Source organism: Mya arenaria, chromosome 12 (assembly GCF_026914265.1).
Source record: "Mya arenaria isolate MELC-2E11 chromosome 12, ASM2691426v1".
Lineage (NCBI taxonomy): Eukaryota > Metazoa > Mollusca > Bivalvia > Myida > Myidae > Mya > Mya arenaria.
In genome coordinates this window covers 14,699,770-14,718,632 of record NC_069133.1, presented here as the reverse complement: position 1 = coordinate 14,718,632, position 18,863 = coordinate 14,699,770, and the positions used below count along the sequence as shown (strand labels likewise).

General features: G+C 33.9%; 1 protein-coding gene across 1 annotated transcript; it reads right to left on the bottom strand.

Moving 5' to 3' along the window:
* Positions 1-1,107: 1,107 nt before the first annotated feature.
* Positions 1,108-5,672, bottom strand: LOC128210478 (orexin/Hypocretin receptor type 1-like). Its single transcript, XM_052914826.1, has 2 exons — positions 5,114-5,672; positions 1,108-1,373 (listed from the first exon to the last, which is right to left on the bottom strand). Exons 1-2 carry the CDS (start codon positions 5,670-5,672, stop codon positions 1,108-1,110), a joined length of 825 nt encoding a protein of 274 aa, XP_052770786.1.
* Between the last annotated feature and the right edge of the window lie 13,191 nt (positions 5,673-18,863).

Here is an 18,863-nt window from a genome sequence, read left to right as displayed (position 1 = left end):
CGATCTAGACGGAAAACGTTCGCTTTCACCATCGTCTTGAAGCGTATTTTACAACGAAAGTTTTAACAGCCTGATGTTCCATCTTTATTGACTTTGGTATTACTTGGGGAATTCCCCAGTAATTATTCATATTTAATATTAAGTGAAAGGCACTTGATAAGCAAAAATGAAGTGCATTAGGTGTAATTATGCGACGATTCGCTTATAAATGTTGTTAAGATGATTGTTTCGTAATCGATGTCGTAAGTGCCGACTCTTTACTGTCTACACATATGCGACTATTCTCTTAAAAATAAAGAACTGAAAATACCCATAGTGGTAATTGGGATTGATTGTAATGCCGTAAAGCATTGAAGACGTGACAACACTCATCAACAGATCTAAAACCAAAAGTGATGTTCAATATCTAAGGTTTTTCATTTGATGTTCACCTTAACTCGCTGTTACCTATTCGATGCCTTGTGTCATTAAATTCAGTCTTGTCACCCACTATACATTCCTCCAGTCTCTAAGCACTTTCGATGCATTGATTTTGTCTAATTTGTATTTCATGCACGTATATCTATATATATCTATGTAGATATTTCTACTGTAGTAATCTGGTTTAAGATTTGTTTAATACTCATCTCAGGCACCTTTCGTTATGTTGTCATTGTAATGCGGAAGAAAGTACCGAATACTACTTCTTTTCACTATTTACAGTCAAAATACATGGATTATTTTCAAAACATTAGACAAGTTCATTCTTTGAACACTAACACACTACTTTTTGAATCTAAGCATCATTCGGATAATGATTAGTTTGGGATACTTACGGAGGCAAATAATAATAATATATAGTAACTGATCTATTCCATAAGACTCAGTTAGCTTAGTGAGTGAACCACTAACCTTTCCTCTCTCGATTTTCTCTTCAATTTAATTTGTTATACATCTTATTATTTGCTGTTTTTATTACTATTCAATTTTGCATTACACGATCCCCTTAATGTCAAAGTACTTTTGAAACCACCTTTTCCTTAGTTTTAGGAAACACAATTATAATTCCTATGCATATGCTGATACGAAATATAACATATTTTATCATCGTCACAGTTTAGCTTGTTATTATTTTTTTTGGAAAGGGCCGATACTGGTGTTGGCAAACCTAGCTGCCCGATCCCCTGCAGGACCTTTGGTGTTGGCAAACCTAGCTGCCCGATCCCCTGCAGGACCTTTGGTGTTGGCAAACCTCGCTGCCCAATCCCCTGCAGGACCTTTGGTGTTGGCAAACCTCGCTGCCCGATCCCCTGCAGGACCTTTGGTGTTGGCAAACCTCGCTGCCCAATCCCCTGCAGGACCTTTGGTGTTGTCAAACCTAGCTGCCCGATCCCCTGCATGTTATTTTTTGCACTCTCTTTCACTTTTTTTCAACCTATATCTTTCGCTAATGACATTACAGAAATACAATCATTAAGTTTTAGACTAAATCATCAGAATTTCTACTTTCGCGGTTGTTTAAAGGCCCGCCTGCTGCCACTCATCCGATACACATTCCCTGCGTCAGTGTTGACAATCAGCCAATGGGGTTGTATTTTTCGCTCACGCCGCCCATTATTAATCATTAAGAATTTACTTTAAGCCATCTATCTATTAGTTAAAAATGAAATTTAATGAGTTAAGTTCAAAGTTATCACTGTAAAGCAATATAGAAACACAGCCAGATGAATGGTTGTTCGAAATTATTTTAATTACTACTGTTACTCACATATATTTGTTTCTTTGATTTCCTGCTGCAGTTTAACGTTATTATTAAAGCGCTTATCACCGAATAATAATTGGCTTTTATAATGCATATGTGTGTTTCTTTGAAAGTTAAATAAGTCCATTAAGATCAATTAAATCCATTTGAAATATTTTTCCTCAGATAAGCAAACTAACAGTGTCAATAAGAGGTAAAACGTGCATCAATGGGGATCATTTCTTAATTATACGATTTCATAGTAGGTCAGTTCTATGAGGTGAAACTCAGCTGCCATTTTCATAAATATATATTTATATGACTACACTCATGTAACCAAAAAGGAGTTAATACTTTAAATGCACTTATGCACACAGTTTCCATTGTTTCGTTTTTTTAGTTTAAAACATATGAGTGTTCTGTATATACAATTTAATTATTTCAACGTTTAAAACAGAGCTTAAAGAACACCGCATACATTAAGATCTGACATTATTTAATGACAGTCAGTGATTCCTCATTCCAAAGTATATACCGGTCGTTTAGGTTTCCATTGAGCATTTCTGCCGACTGAGTTAGTCTTTGTTAATTTTCAGTTCATGTCCTAATATATCCTTAAGAGGGCAACGAGCCGAATCCTCCTAAAGCAGGGATTCATATATCCATACAACAACGTTGATAACAGTGGTATGAAATAAAGCCTCCAAACGCCTGAGTGTTGCTAATTGCAGCAGATGTTCTACACATATGCCGATTTGAGAGCCTTTGTTACTGGCGTAATTAGGTAAAGAACTAATGGAAATACTAAGCGTTATTTGACAACCTATTGCTATTGCAAAATATGGGGTTATATATTCAGCATGAAGGATTATCATCATCAGGATTTATTATTTTCTCTCTTAGTTATCAAATATTAACAATACGTCGTCGATTGCTCACAAATATTACATTGCCTTAACATTTAAGCGTATTAGCCTTACCAAAATAAGGAAGTCGTTTTACAATACCTAAGCAAACAGAGACATATGGCAAATATTTTTGCGGTAGTTTTGATTGCAGCAATAAAATGTCGACTTTTATAAGCAAGGAGTAACTATAACAATTTTCCGTGAAATAACATTCTCCGTTTACTAACATGACGACTTGCACCGTTTTCAATCATTCTTTCTTGTTTGCCTTGCTTGTATCAGAGTTAATTGAATACTCTGATAAAAGCTTGTCAATAACAGAGTGCAACATGTTTGCAATAAAATAATGTACTGTATACGTGAACTATTTTGGTACATTTCAGAAAATTTACGAAATCATCGAGCATAATTCTTTAAATGCAATAGGCACTGTATAAAGAATTAACACTATAAGCCATATAGATGATCCCAATTAGTCGGATCACCGGCACGTGCAGGGGCCGTATTTGTACAGTATCTTAAGTCAATTCCTAACTTAAGTCGATTTCTTAAAATTAAAAGAAATGCACAAGCGTTTTAACGTAAAAGTATGTGGTTTTTAAATACGTTCAATGAAAATTATGTATTTTTGAAATTAAATGTTTATTTCATATGATTAAAGAGATACTGACATTAAGGAAATGACTTAAGTAAGGAAATGGCTTAAGAAGTGTTATGAATACCGCCCCAGGACCCTGAGCAATATTGAAAGTATAATCGTATTGTTCAAAGGCACCAGTTGACGATGATGTAACAAGAAACACATTATTTGTAAAGAAAGGCATGCAGCCCATAATACAACATATACAAAACAAGAACATAAAGTCTATAGAGTTGTGTTTTCTAATTGACAGTCATTGTTCTTTATCGTTTGTTTTATTATTTGGAAGTATCGCATACCTATATACCATGAATAGATAGATATAGAATTGCCTTTTTGTCTGAATTTGTTACATTGAAAGAAAACATGACATTCATCTACATGCTAACAAGAAACATAATCTTAATGAGCTATTTTCCGACATTAATAACAAATATGCAGAATAAATCAAAACATAACAAAGAGCTGTTGAACTGGAAATAAAAGACAAACTATTTACAAGTTGTGTGGATAAGTATATATGTAAAACCAAGTGAAACCAAACGTATATTTTTTAATATATTATAATCATTTAGTTATTAACGTAACACGTAAAATATTTACAAAATATTCTTTAAAGCAATTCCAGTGATAGTTCCGGACTTCAGTTTTTTTTTCTTTCAAAATTGTTTTTGATTCTTTAGTTATTGCTAATTCATTTGAACAGACTGTCGTACGAAAGCAGCGTATCTCCTTTAACAAGAGCTTTCGATTAAGTTCCTGTCGTTGTGATGATCGTCTTTAAAACTGTTCCAAATTGAACTAGACACACCTTGTTATCCCCAATGAAATGGAACCGATGAACATAATGTCGTTTTTTTCGAAAGTAACGTATCTTTATAATGAGGGTGTTCGATTAAATTCGCCACTCGTGAACACATGTTTTTCTATGACACTCGTGAAATAAAATACGACCTTTAAATGAAATAAAAAATATCCTCCATATCTTTTAAATGAGGGCGTTCGATTAAATTCGTGTCATTCTCATGGTCGTGTATAAGGTGTTTTCATATTCCACACTTTATCAATTAAACCAACGGTCTAATTACGGTAACGTGTTCCGTTTAAAAAGGGTTTTAAGTCCTGATCGAAACCTGGGATCCATTATACCATACAGTATTGGATTCACTACAGTATTAATAAAATACAAACGCCAAAATAAGAAAAACACTGCTTTCTCTGAATTACGGAGCTGGTTTAAAATACTTTCCTTCTTCGCTACAAGACTCGTCAGAATCACATACAACATCATCGTAACAACAAATGTTAATGTTAATACCAACATAATCACCATCTTCTGTTTTGGTCGCGAATCCCGTATTCTGGATCCTACGTTACTAAATTTCGAGTTGTCGGAAACTCGACTGCTTTGTGACATTTGTGAACAAGTATGCTGAAGCTTTTTTCGAGAGCCTGTCGAACTTTCATTTGTGGTCGTAAGATCGAATCCTATGTCGATCTGTGCCTGTGACACCATCAGCATTGGTGAGTTTCGGTCTAACTCACGCATTGTTATGTAGGAAACGTTTATTGATGTACAATCTTCCTTTAGTTCATTTAGACGTGGTGAACTTAATGTTTCGTCGTCTTTTACAGGTCTCTGAGACTCACAGTTAATGTCAAAATTTGACTGCTTAAACGCATGGTTATTCATGCTGATACCCGTAGACAAAGTTCCTGTCGCTGAAAGTGATTGACTTGATGACTTCGGGGATATATTCGATAAACCTTTGCCTGACATCGTCATCTCAGATGTTGCACAAAACACGGTTCTAGATGTGATGAAATTCAAAATACAAACAATACCCATCATGATAGACACAGGGCAAATGTAGATTGTCCCAATGTATAAAAGAGGGTATATGTCATCTGCATATGCTTGATCCTTTTCACAAACAGACACGTTTATCTTTGTTCCATTCAGATCATATTCGTAAGTTTGCTTTCCCCATAAGATAGCAACGGGAATTGCTACAATTGCTGAGAAAAATATTGACGCTATACACAATCTAATGGCAAAGGATGGTTGTATTTGCCATTGTAAAGGCCGCCGAATTTTTCGATGTCTGTCAAACGCCAAAAGGAACAGAATAGAAGCAGAAGCCCATGCTGTAAACACGTTACAATATGACTTCAATTTGCAAATCGAAGGATATTGGTACGTGTACCAGTGCAATTGAGAGAAGGCTTCCAATGGTAATGCGGTTATACAACTTGTAAAGTCAATACAGGCCATCGTTATGATAAAGTAGCGAAAATTGCTCTTTTCACGGCGCCGAACGTATATGATTAAAATCAAAATATTTCCAACAAATCCAATTAAAGCTTCCATTCCGATAAAAATTGTCACAGGTAAAACTGCCATTGTCATATTGTGATTCAACGATTGAAGCATCATCATTTGGTAAGAAGAATTAAAGCCTATTGTTTCATTAGGAACATTTGAAACTGCACTACTTTGCCGATCCATCGCCGTGAACGGTAATCCAGTTCTCTTAAATGGTTAAGTCTCTGAGTACGGCTGCTTTTATTGAATTACAACAGATCTTGGAACTGTGGGAAATACTTTCTAGAAACCAATAATATTGGCAATTCATTCTAAGCAGAAAACATCGTAAACTGTGATTGGCCAACGCTGTTTTGCTTTCTGTACAATCCGCACGGATTCAAAAAGTTTTATTTTAATCAAAACAATTTCTCATTTAAAAACAATTTACATTTGAGACGGTGTGCCACAAATCGTCGTTTACACCGTTTACTCTAGGAATTAAGCAGTCGTATGTTTTGTTCTGTGTAACTTGAAATATATGATAAAATGTTTGCAGATGAATGCCACAAAACAACTAAAGGGTAATTTCAATATGATAACTATGATTATTATGGTCTAATAATATAACGATTGTCAAGTACAACAAACAATATTAATTTATATGATCACAGCTGTTCTGATATCATGACCATCTACGTGTTGCCGCCGTTAAAAGAGAATGTTTCTATTGTGTGTTTGCATATTTTGTTAGTCGATATTGCGAAATATAAAAGGGATAAATATTGAGTTTAGTTTTTCTTTTGTATTAACAAGCTGTAATTAGTGTGAAACGTGACTGAATGTTCTCTGAGGAACGCAAATAGTGTTACAGTACGTCGAAAAAATGAAGTTCATTATGTGAACGCGATTGAGAAAAGGGTCAATGCATGGAAGCTTTGACAAGTTTTGAGGTAATCAAGCGGATCAAGAGGACTAGTCGTTTAAATCCGTAGTTGACGACGGACATTGTGCGTCACAGTAACTAGATAGATCATATGCGTATAAAAAGATGTCATTATGCGCGATAAAATAGTATCAGCGTTTGATATCATGAGAGAGAGATGGTTTATTTTGAATACATGTTCAATAAGCCACATGGCCCGTGAGAAAAACAAAATACACGATTTAACATTTACAAATGACATAGCAAGTGGAGCACGTAAGGCTTGTTTAAATTTTACTATAGATTTTACAGCTAACGAAGGACATGGTAAGAGACAACGTAATACTTAAAGGTGCAAGTCGACATCATATACGGAGAAGGTGTTCATATACCTATACTACTACATACAGTGTCAACAAAGTGCAACATAGAAATCTGAGAAAAGTGAACTTTTTACACATTGTACATTTACACATTTCAAAAACAAAATTATCGATATTCAATACATACAAATCAAAGGACAAATTTACCAATACATAAAATGAAATGTAAGGCAACATATTACAACAGTAAAAACAACAAGAAGAAAAAAAATGGAAAAAAGAAGGTTGTTTATATTTGTAAACTTTTTCTAAATTTAAAAGCCTTATCTACGTATGTGCATAACTTTCTGAGTTTAGTAATATTAGTACTTTCGAAGAGTTGTTTAAGTTTATACATACTTGGGTTGGACCAATAATATTTTGCAATGTATCTTTTACGGAGTTCAGTATATAAATTACATTCTATCACAAAATGATATTCGTCTTCCAATTTATTGCATGTAATACACTTTCTGTCTTGACGTGGAATACAGTTTGGACGATGCCATCGACCTGTTTCAATAGACAGATTATGAGATGAAAGAAGTAACCTAGACATTGCTATTGTTAAACTACTACATACGTTACATTTTAAATAATACTGAAAGCCAAAGGAAACAATGGATTTAAAGAAAGTGCTGCGTGGTGAATTTTCAATTCTCGCGTTCCAGTTTTGTACATTTGTATCACACAAAAGTTGTTTAAAAATTCTTACAAAACATTTGCATCACCAACACCCTGAGCTACCCAAACTTCATAAAATTCTAATGATGACAATAAATGTTGAAGTAATGTTACCCACGACACCTTATTTGGAAGCAAATCAGCATCAGTTTTTAAAACTTCGTAGACAATTTTACAATACTTCAGGTCGTCACTAGTTAGAATCTTTAGCCAGTACTTAACAATTCTAATATATCTATTGTATGCTAAATCAAATCGACCGAGTACACCGTAAACAAAATCATTCTGTGAACAGCGTTTTACCTGAAGAATGCGTTTGCAATACTGTGTATGGATACGTTCGATAGTATATGCCTTATGAAAACCCCAAACCTCGCTAGAGTAATTCAAAATAGGTACAATCAGCTTGTCAAAAAGGTCGAGTCGGTGTTTCACGCCCACGTAAGGAAAATTGTATAAATATTTATTAAGTTTAAAAATAGCTTTTTGTGCTTTGCCAGCTAGAGTTACTTCTGTTTTACTAAAAGAACCACCCGTGGAAAAGACAACACCTAAATAAGAAAGAGACCTGACTATTTCAAGAATTTCCCCATTGAATAAAAACTGTAGATTCCTTGGCAAAAAGCCACCCTTTCTGAAAACAATTATTTTGGTTTTCTGGACATTTATTTTGAGTTTCCATCTACGACAATACTCATATAAATGATCTAAACCGTTTTGCAAGCCTTCGGGCGAATCAGAAAAAACAACAATGTCGTCAGCGTATAATAAAATAAAAAAAATTGTCATGTACATCTCGATACCATTAAAACCATTCAGTACTAAATGCTCTTCAATATCATTGAGAAACATTGAAAACAAGAAAGGAGACAACGATTCACCTTGACGAACGCCTAAAAAGCAATAAAACTCTTCGCTTAACTTGTTGTTGAACCTAACACGAGATTTAACACTTGAGTACTTTTAAGAATTATCATCATTTTACCGCGAATACCAAGTTTTAGCAGTTTAGACCAAAGATTATTGCGTTCAACATAATCAAAAGCTTTGCTAAAATCTATGAAACTACAATACATTTTTTTACCCTGATTGATCATATGTGTAATTATGCCATGTAGGGCGAATATATTATCAGTAGTGCCCATTCCACTGCGAAAACCGGCCTGAGCCTCGATTTAAACATTGTAATTTTCAGCCCATGATGTCAATCTGTTATTAAGAATGCGGGTAAAAAGTTTCCCCAAAACACTCAATAAAGTAATACCCCTGTAGTTTTCCGGGTTATGAATAGATCCTTTCTTATGTAGTGGCACTATATAACCGTCAGACCATGTTTCTGGAAAATGTCCAGTTTTAAAAATAACATTAAATAGTGAGTGTGAAAAAGGGTTTAACACGGTGTTTCCATGTATAAAATATTCATTTATATAATTATCTGGACCAGCACTTTTACTGAGTTTTAATTTATTTCCAATCGGTCAAAATAATAAATGTATTGGCTATGCTTATGTTTATATAATAATTGGTTATGTTTTAGTGAGACAGTAATATTATCTACTCTAAAAGGCTAAACTTAATAAGACCCTGAGCCAGTAAAACAAATACACAATAACATAACCACTGCACAGAAAGAATACTTTAAATCTTTTGTTGTTGTTGTTTTTTTTTGTTTTTTTTATAGAGTCGAGATGTAAAAAGATAGAAATTAGATTTTTTCTAACTATTTTGATATTATAAACCGAAAATACTTCGTACAGTTTCGTAGAGCTTTTACCAAACACACTATTGTGAAACGTAGATAATATGTTGTCCATTTAAGATATCGTAAATAATGTATTTGCACGTCTAAAAGAAAGTTGTTGGAATAGTAGGGATTCATATAAATCCCCGGTTTAAGGCTGGTTGCGCAGAATAATATCCGTTTGCGCCCTTTGCAGGGTTAGTTATCATACCAGGGATCCTACACTTCCTGCGGTTTGTTTATTGACTTAAGAACTATTGGCTCTATGAGGGGTTAATAGGGCTAGCACCTTTACAATAGGTAATCTATGGAATCAGCCTTAAAATCAGACAAGATCTTATATGTAAAGCGAAAAACTTTCAATCATATGACTTTATGAATGTATTCCGCCATCTGCAGATAGAGTTGCGATCTCCCATCATCGAAGTACTTGGTGTTTACTTATAAGTTTATTATTATTTGTTTTATTATTAAGTTTCCTCAAGTTAATGCAGTCTTTGATAAGATTTGCCTTTTAACGTTTTTTTCTTTATTGGGGATTATTGGGATAAGAGTGAGGTTTGTGCACGTAAACTGATTTAAAGCCTCAGTATATGTACATTTTACTAACCGATTCAAGGCGGTACCTAACAATCCTTGATAAACATACCTAGTTTTTTATATATAGTATGTGCGCACTATGCTGTTTGTGGAGTTTTGTGCTGTTCTTCCATGTTTCTTGATTGTGCTTTTTTGTGTTTGTGTTCTATGTCTTTGGCGTTTACCCAGTGCCATGAAACCGGGTTTATGTTTAAACTGCTTGTTTCTGAAGTTTTTCACATAAGTATAATGTATCCCAGGACCAAATGAAGGTGAAAGGTATCATAGAAATCCCTCAAAACAAAACGCTCAATGCAATCAATTAAGATCTAACTGGAAAAAGGAATATTGATGTCAGCTTTCAGTAAATGAAAACAGACACAAGCAATCGCAGTAACTTTTAAAGTAAATTTGTACAAATCACACAAAGGCCCTCATTGTGATGGTAATTACATACAAAAACAGTGTCTATCAACGAACTTAAAGAAATGCGCAAACTGCCAAAGGAAACACAGTACTGCAAACAAATGGTGCCTATCTTACCTAAAGTAAATACCAAACCAAATGAAATATGGAAGGCATAAAAGCTGACATGCCGAAAACACTTAAACAATTCAACAAACCAAATAGATGTTATTTGATTACAGGAAAACCATTATACTGAAAAGGAAAACGTCTGATAAAAGTAGTGAAAGAGGGAGAGTATGCATCTATGTAAGAGTGGATCTTCCCTTTGCAGAGAACATATAAAATTACAAATCAGACATAGAAGTCTGCTAAGTGCAGATATACGGGAAAAAGACAACATCACAATAAAGAATGCATATGTTCCTAAAAACTAAATAAAATAACATAAATACTAAAAAACTAAGGACAAAACACCCTAATTGTAGGAGACTTAACTTAAAACACATCTGCTGGAACCCCAAAGGAGACTTCTGGTATGACGACGAGACCGATGACCTGCTCACAATCACAAATGCCAAAAATAAATAATGGACAAATAACGAGAGTTTCCGAAAAACAAAATGTAGCGGAAAGTGTTAATAACTTGTAACACATACCATCACATCTAGACTCCTAAATAATATGCAATAGATAACACTTTCGGTAGTGACCATTTACCATTGCTAGTGTCAATTAAATATTCCACCAATAAAACAACAATCAATATAACACAAAATGAAAAACAGAAAATAAGCCTCAACTGAAGCATGAAACAAATTTCAACAACTATGTCATACCGACCTAAACTAAGATATAACTGAAAATGATATTTAACATTATTTCAATCCTGATTATGAGAAACCTACGAAAAATTTCGATAATACCATGGCAAAATCTGAACCAAAAATTAAAAAGTAAAGAAATTTGTCCCATGGTGGAACGCTAAATGTAATAATGCTATAAGATAAAGATAAAAATGTAGGACAAAAAATATAAAAAAATACAAATTCTATAAGCATGAAAACAGATACTCCTCGATGTCAATATAAATAATTTGGTTGAATAATTGAATATATTATCCAGCGCTTAAACATATGAACTTTTAGGTTACACGCCTACTTGTCTGGTGTAAATATTGTAATGTTTAGAAAAGTTAGTTAATTAGTCTTAGACTTCCATCACATTAATTAGAAAGTGAAACCGGTAAATGACACAAACCTGACTCTAAATCTATTATTGAAAGAAAACATCTAATATGTCATGTATTTGTAGACGAATTTCAATTCTTGTAAGAATCTTCATTATAAAAGTAAACAGTTCTGGAATAGACCAAATGTACCAAATTGCTTTTTGAACGGATTAAATTGTCTTTGTCTTAAACATCATAAATAGTTTGAATGTCAACATGTATAGTGTTCTCAATATAATATGTGCTTGCTGAAGACACAGAAACTGAACTAGCATCAGCACAAAAGTAAAGATGTGCTTTGGAAATTATCATCTATATCATCTATGTCATTAATGTAATCAGAAAGAGTAGAGGAAATAAAGTAGAGCATTTGCTCGTTCGTTCATTCATTCATTTTCAATCATTCGTTTATTCATGCGCACATGGTAAGATATTCATTATCAATCAATGCATTCAGATTGGTGCATTTGGGCTAAAAGCCAATATTCTCTGTTAAATTTGCATTGCAAATACAGCTTCTTGTCGATTTGAATGCGCAAACGATATTTGAATGAGATAAGAATTAATCTAAAAACAAATTTATACGGTTTTGAAGTTTAACGACAGCCGATTAGGAAACTATCAACGTAAGTATTGTATCGTTGAAGACTAACAATTAACTTTTCCTTTGATGATGGACGGGGGTAAAACTCATGACAGATGGTACAGTCGTAAAAGAAACATACCAGCGTTGCACTTCGTATAGAAACAAGGATGGAGGTAAAACTCATGGAAGCTGGGAGAGTCGTAAACAGGGCATTCCAGCGTTGCACTTCGTATGGAAACAAGGCAGGGTAAAACTCATGGCAGCTGGCATTGTCGTAAAAACGTAACTATTGCATCGTTAAAGACTAAGCACTAAATTTCCGTTTATAATGGACGGGCGTAAAACGCATGGCTGCTGGTAGAGTTGAAAAGAGGCATGCCAGCGTTGCACTTCTTAAGTAAACAAGGACGGGGTAAAACTCATGGCAGCTGGTAGAGTCCTACAAAGGGCATGCCAGCGTTGCACTTCTTAAGTAAACAAGGACGGGGTAAAACGCATTGCAGCTGGTAGAGTCCTACAAAGGGCATGCCATCGTTGCACTTCTTAAGGAAACAAGGACGGGGTAAAACTCATGACAGCTGGTAGAGTCCTACAAAGGGCATGCCAGCGTTGCACTTCTTAAGTAAACAAGGACGGGGTAAAACGCATTGCAGCTGGTAGAGTCCTACAAAGGGCATGCCATCGTTGCACTTCTTAAGGAAACAAGGACGGGGTAAAACGCTTGGCAGCTGGTAGAGTCCTACAAAGGGCATGCCATCGTTGCACTTCTTAAGGAAACAAGGACGGGGTAAAACGCATGGCAGCTGGTAGAGCCGTGAAAAGGGCATGCCAGCGTTGCACTCTAAATCTGCAGTGTTTCTTTTTAAGCTATCCTGTTAAGCTGACCATTACATAAAGCTATTGACAATAACTTATTTGGATGACTGCGATCCCATGTCATGGTATCATTCGAACGGGTATGTAAATTATTTGACCGAAAATTGAAATATTCGTTCAATGTCTTCGAACATCTGGAATTCCTCCGTTTGAATCAGCGATGCAAAGCATATAAGGTAAAATAGTTTTGCCACAAATGCTTCCGTATCTACGAATGTTTTAATGCCATATATCAGAGAAAATGTACAACTAATTGTCCTGACAAACTCCAAAGTTAGAAATCTCCAATTACCGGACCTTGGTTGTTAGATGCAGTTTAAATTATGGCCAAATCATGAATAACAAGATACATAACATAGCTTAATAAACAACAGGATAGTTACAAAGTTACATATTTTGAACTTGATTTTTTCTTCAAACATACAGTGGTACTGATGGAGATAAAAAGTATTTAACAGAAACCAATCATACTGAACGATTTGAACTAATATTAGGCTTTAAAATGTACTTATTTGATGTATAGTAAAAAGTCAAAGCATCTGTTTGCAAACTTGACCTAACTGAAAACTTACACTTTTATTGCATTTAATTCATCTGGTTGCGACCTTGCATTACATGAAAGCTACCATTTTCCATTAAAATATCTGTTTGAGATTGACCTACACGAACACTCACATGTCTTTGAATTAAAAGTCATCAGTTTGCGCAATTTACCTTCCTGAAAACTAGCACCTGCCATGCTTTAGATTCATCTGTTTGACATCTTGACTTATTCGAAAACAAACACCTTCAATGCATTAATGTAATCTGTTTGCCACTTTATGTACATAAAATCTGTCACCTTGCATATATTCATCTGTTTGCAACATTGACATTATGATTTACAGTCATTAGTTTGCGACATTGACCTTCCTGAAATCTAACACGTTGCATTTAATGCATCTCTTTACGAACTCAACCGACCTTAAAACTTTAACCTCGCATTAAATTCGTTTGTTTGCGATATTTGGCTAACACGAAAGTAAAACCTCGCATGTATCATTTACAATATGAGGTTAACCAGTTACTCTTCATAAGGCACCTTTTGAAAACTGTTGATGTGGTAATTGTTTGTATTGTATTGTGTCAGCAGACCATGAAAAACTTGAATCAAATCTTAATTTTTTTAAAGGTGAAAAAAGGCCAGCAACGCTTAATTTAGTTCTAAAGATAAATTCACAAATGCGCCCAATAACGTGAACCAATCAGGATGTAAGATGCGTTAACATCACATCACATGACTGGTCTCTTCGAATCGTTTAATGCGCTTCCTAGTGTTCTAAAATCAAATCAACTCGGGACATTCGGTATAAAATATGTTAATGTCTTCTTCAAAACGTTTAAAAAAGAAGTTAAGTGAACGTTTGTTTCTGCTTTTGATAAAATTAATAGTTTTACTTTGCTAATGGTTTATCTATTTCATTAAACATAACATAAAATAATAAATAGTCATCATTCGCAAATCCATAATGATCAGATGACTCATTTTACATTTCCGTCACGTGATTACAGACCACCAATCAGAAAACGTCAATTATTCAGGAATAGTCATTAATAAGTATCATTGTTCTTCTGAACAAATGTTTATTAAAGAAATAAAAAACAATCTTTATTACCACCACTCACAAAATGAAATATTATTCTAGTTTTATTGATTTGCATTTTTAAAACATATTGAAGACTATCAACGGAATCACCCAAGAGGTTGTGGGTTCGATCCTCATATGGGATATTTTCTCATGGCCTCTCAAAAATGACACAGTACTGGTTTCTGCCCAGGAAACGGACTCGAGGGTGATCGTATCAGCTATCAGCTTTTGTCATAATCGAGCTTAGATAAATTAGTATAAACCAACGGAAAAAGACCTGAAATTAACTATTAACCGCTCCTACCGCTTTCAAAAATAATAAACATCCCGCATTTTAGTGCGGCGCTAATAAGTGGTAGCCTTTCTTAGGGGGATAGCTTGATGGAATCACCTTTGAACAATACCCAGTATTACGTGTTCTCAGGCAACATCTTACAATTTCAAATAACAGACATTGAGAAGTATGATGAAGATCGGAAATTATAAAAAGACAATCCCAATATTTTTATTTGCTTTCTTTTAATTATTTTCTTTATATCAAAGGGAGACGCCAGTGATTTACTTTTTGACTAATTATGGAACCGGATATAGGTCTTCTTTTAAATGTTATGATGTTGATATATATCTTGTTCGGCGAGGCATTAAGTTAATTTCTCAGTAGCTTATTTTATATTAAAGGGAGATGTCTATGATTTACGTTTTTACTACTTATGAAACAGGATATAGTTGTTTTCATAAATGTTCTATCATTGATTGGTTTGTTTTTTCGTTCTTTTTTAAATTGGCGGAGCATTAAGTTGAAAATTATTTTCTGCATTTACACATTCTATTGCTTTTGTATTTTATCAAACACGAAATGTTTATTACAAGTAAATCATTTTTTTATAGATGTACAAGTGACAATAACTTAAACCGCCATCTGACCAAATACCATTTTGTTTTGATATGTACAAAGCTATGTTATTCGATACCACCAACAACTCTTCAAATAACACGTTATAGTAAAAAAGGATAATGATGTTTAAAGTACGTATTGAAACCGTTCATGTTTGCACGAAATAAACAATTAGTTTCCAACCATTTCAACTTACTACGTATGTAAACTATGTACACTCCTATTGTGCTTACTAAGATGAACCAACATATCCTGAATACCTTTCATCTTTGGGGAAAAAAAAAACATGTTTGTTATCGGTCAAAATTTATTCGGCAATATGCTTGTAGCGAGATGAAACAAGTGACACCATTTACGCTGTTAAAACAGCCAAATTTATACCACGTGCATTGTTTTCAAAGCGTTTTTCTTTTCAGCCATTCATTTAAATTAACCCCGATATTATAAGTTTCCAAATCATATATACATTGTCTATTTTGAAATAACGGTTCGCCAGAGTATAACAAATATTTGTTCAGTGTATGGATAATTTTGAATACACCAATAAACTGTAAAATTAAAACAGTCAATCCTTAACTAATGTTCTGACCAACAACCCATGTTCTACCGAGCTTATTCAAAACTCTTTGAGTAGGGTAGGTCAGGTACTCGTTTGTTTTTATAATTAACGTGAAATTAGATAATAATACAGAATCAAGTCCAGGGGCCGTATTCTATATTAATCTTAAAATTAAAATCAAACTTAAATCTATTTTTTTCTTATAAAACTAGATTTTCTAGTTAGATTGTTCTTAGATCTTAGATCGAAGATTAGTATTATTCAATATTGATATTAAATTGTAAGGACATATCTAAGTTGTATATTGAATACGGCCCCTGTAGTCGAAGTTCTAACATAAACCATGCTCACTGGTATTGGGTCAACGCCAGCAAGCCTAGGCGTGCTAACAGACATCTTTTATGGACGAATTAAATACAAGTGGGTTTTTTAAAAGCCGACCCGTGTCAGATTATTTTTATCGCAAACTTTGTTTTTTCAGTAAAAACAAAACAAAATAGAAATAGATCTAGACTACCTATTTCAAATGCGATGATTGTGAGACGAATATCAAAGCAGTGCCATTTCCTCACGCTACATGTACGAGGTGCAGTAAAAACGTTCCTGAAAAGCCTTTGTACTGTTGTCAGTTTTTGAGTAGAAAGATAATAAAATAAATCGTGACGACAGACCAGGTAAGATGCCGTGATAATTGTTTAATATGTTCATGATGTCATTTCCTTTTTAAAACAGAAAAGAACGAAGATATTTAGAATGAGTGTTTTATGAAATCAACATAAAATACCAAATTTGTTTTGACTTGAAAAAGTATCGAATTCTTAACCGTTATCTGATTGATTCCTATATTAACTAAATGGACAACAAGGCTAATGTTAGTTTCCCGCAGCCAAATGTATTAAACTGGTTGCTTATGGTGGTTTGGTTAAAATAGGCTAAACTGCTTTTTGGTTGGTCAGTATGTATCCAATAAGTACTATAAACCAATTATATTATACAATTATACAGTAAAGATAACCTCTGGATACATTTTCGAAGTTTTATTCAATTGGCTGAAAGTGGATATAATTTTGTTCAATTTGTTTGGATTTATTTGATACAAATTTGCTGAGGATAAAAACCAATAAGAATATCCTTTAGGGCAGAGTCCGCGACCTTCTGTCTCTCTCTTCAATCGATAGAACAATGCCTAGTATATTAGGTGAACTAGATTTGCCACAAATAATTCTACTTCCTACAATGTTTTAAATGTCATATATCACAGAATGTTTTAATACTAATTATTCTGTCAAGCACCAAAGTTATCAATTTCCAATTACTGGCTCTTGATTGTTGTAGCCGGTTTTATTTATGGCCCATTAACAAATTACTTGATAGCGAAATCCTCTTAAGATGAACACAATTATAGTAACAAAGTTACATATTTATGAGCTTGTTTTGTTTCTGTCAAACATACAGACACCACTGTATGGAATATAATAGTGTTGACCAGAATCAAATCAAATTGAGCGACTTGAACTATGTTATGCCCATAAGAGCGGCCGTCAACATCGTTTTGCCTTCCACTTTGCTAAAAAGCTGATCCCTTGCATTTAATTCACTGTTTGCGACATTGACCTACATAAAACCAAATGAACTCTTTCACTTTAAATGCTTCAGCTTGTTTGGTAGATTGGCCAACATTCAACATTACACCAGGCATCAATTCATTGACATACACAAAAACGTATACATTCAGTACATAACATTCATCTATTTGCAAAATTGATGAACATGAATACGTATACCTTCAATGCCTTACATTCCTCTGTTTGCGACTTTTAACTACACGAGAACTAACAATATATGTTAAATTCATTTTGTTTGCGACATTGCCCTACATGAGTTCTAACACCTTTAATGCATTAACTTGACCTGTTTGCGGCATTTAACTACACGAAACCTTACACTATATGTTTAATTAAATTTGTTTGCTCCATTGACTTACATGAAACACCTTTATTACATTTATTTCATTTGTTTATTACCTTGACCAAATTAATCTTTCATGCATGTAATGTATCTGTTTGCGAGATTGACTGACATGAAAACACTGATTGATTGCAATTGATGATAAGATTATTGAAGCTGTCGATATCCTTACGTACTTATTATTTTTATATGTGTCGTCAAGATTTTACATGATCAAGCCCTTAGGGCATATAACAGTATCCTGTGTTTGTTCGATCGAGTCAGTTAAGCTGTTAAGAACGAATTATCCATGTCGCATACTATAAGTGTGCCTAGTTTTGTATACGGTTCAGAAGTTAGGGAAGTTTATAACATTAAAGAAGTTGATAAACTGCATATTCGATTTTTAAGCATTTACTTAGTATATAAATAGACACCTCTAACAATGCTATTTATGACAATGCTGTTAATGGTGAATTTGGAGAAATGCCATTGTCATTCAGATGCAAGGAAAGGGAATTAAAATTATGATTAAACATTATGAAACACTATGACTTCAACGAATAACATGTATCTAGATCAGTGCAAATATGCTATGGTAGATTCTTTTTCTCCCACCTCAGTTGAACAAAATTAAGTAAAAATGTATTTTTGCTGGAAGTCTTTGTGCTTAGTGGAAATAATTGCGTATGGATATGCGATAATTTCGTGGTTGTCATGGATATGCACTTAGTGATTCAGATTATGTTGGTTATATTAATAGTCAAATCGGTCTTAAATAGTTCTAAGGAGAGTGAAGCAATATTTCTTAAAAGGTGCGTGAAAACTGTTTTATGTTGACATTTGAAGCGAGAAACAATTAATTAGCGTTC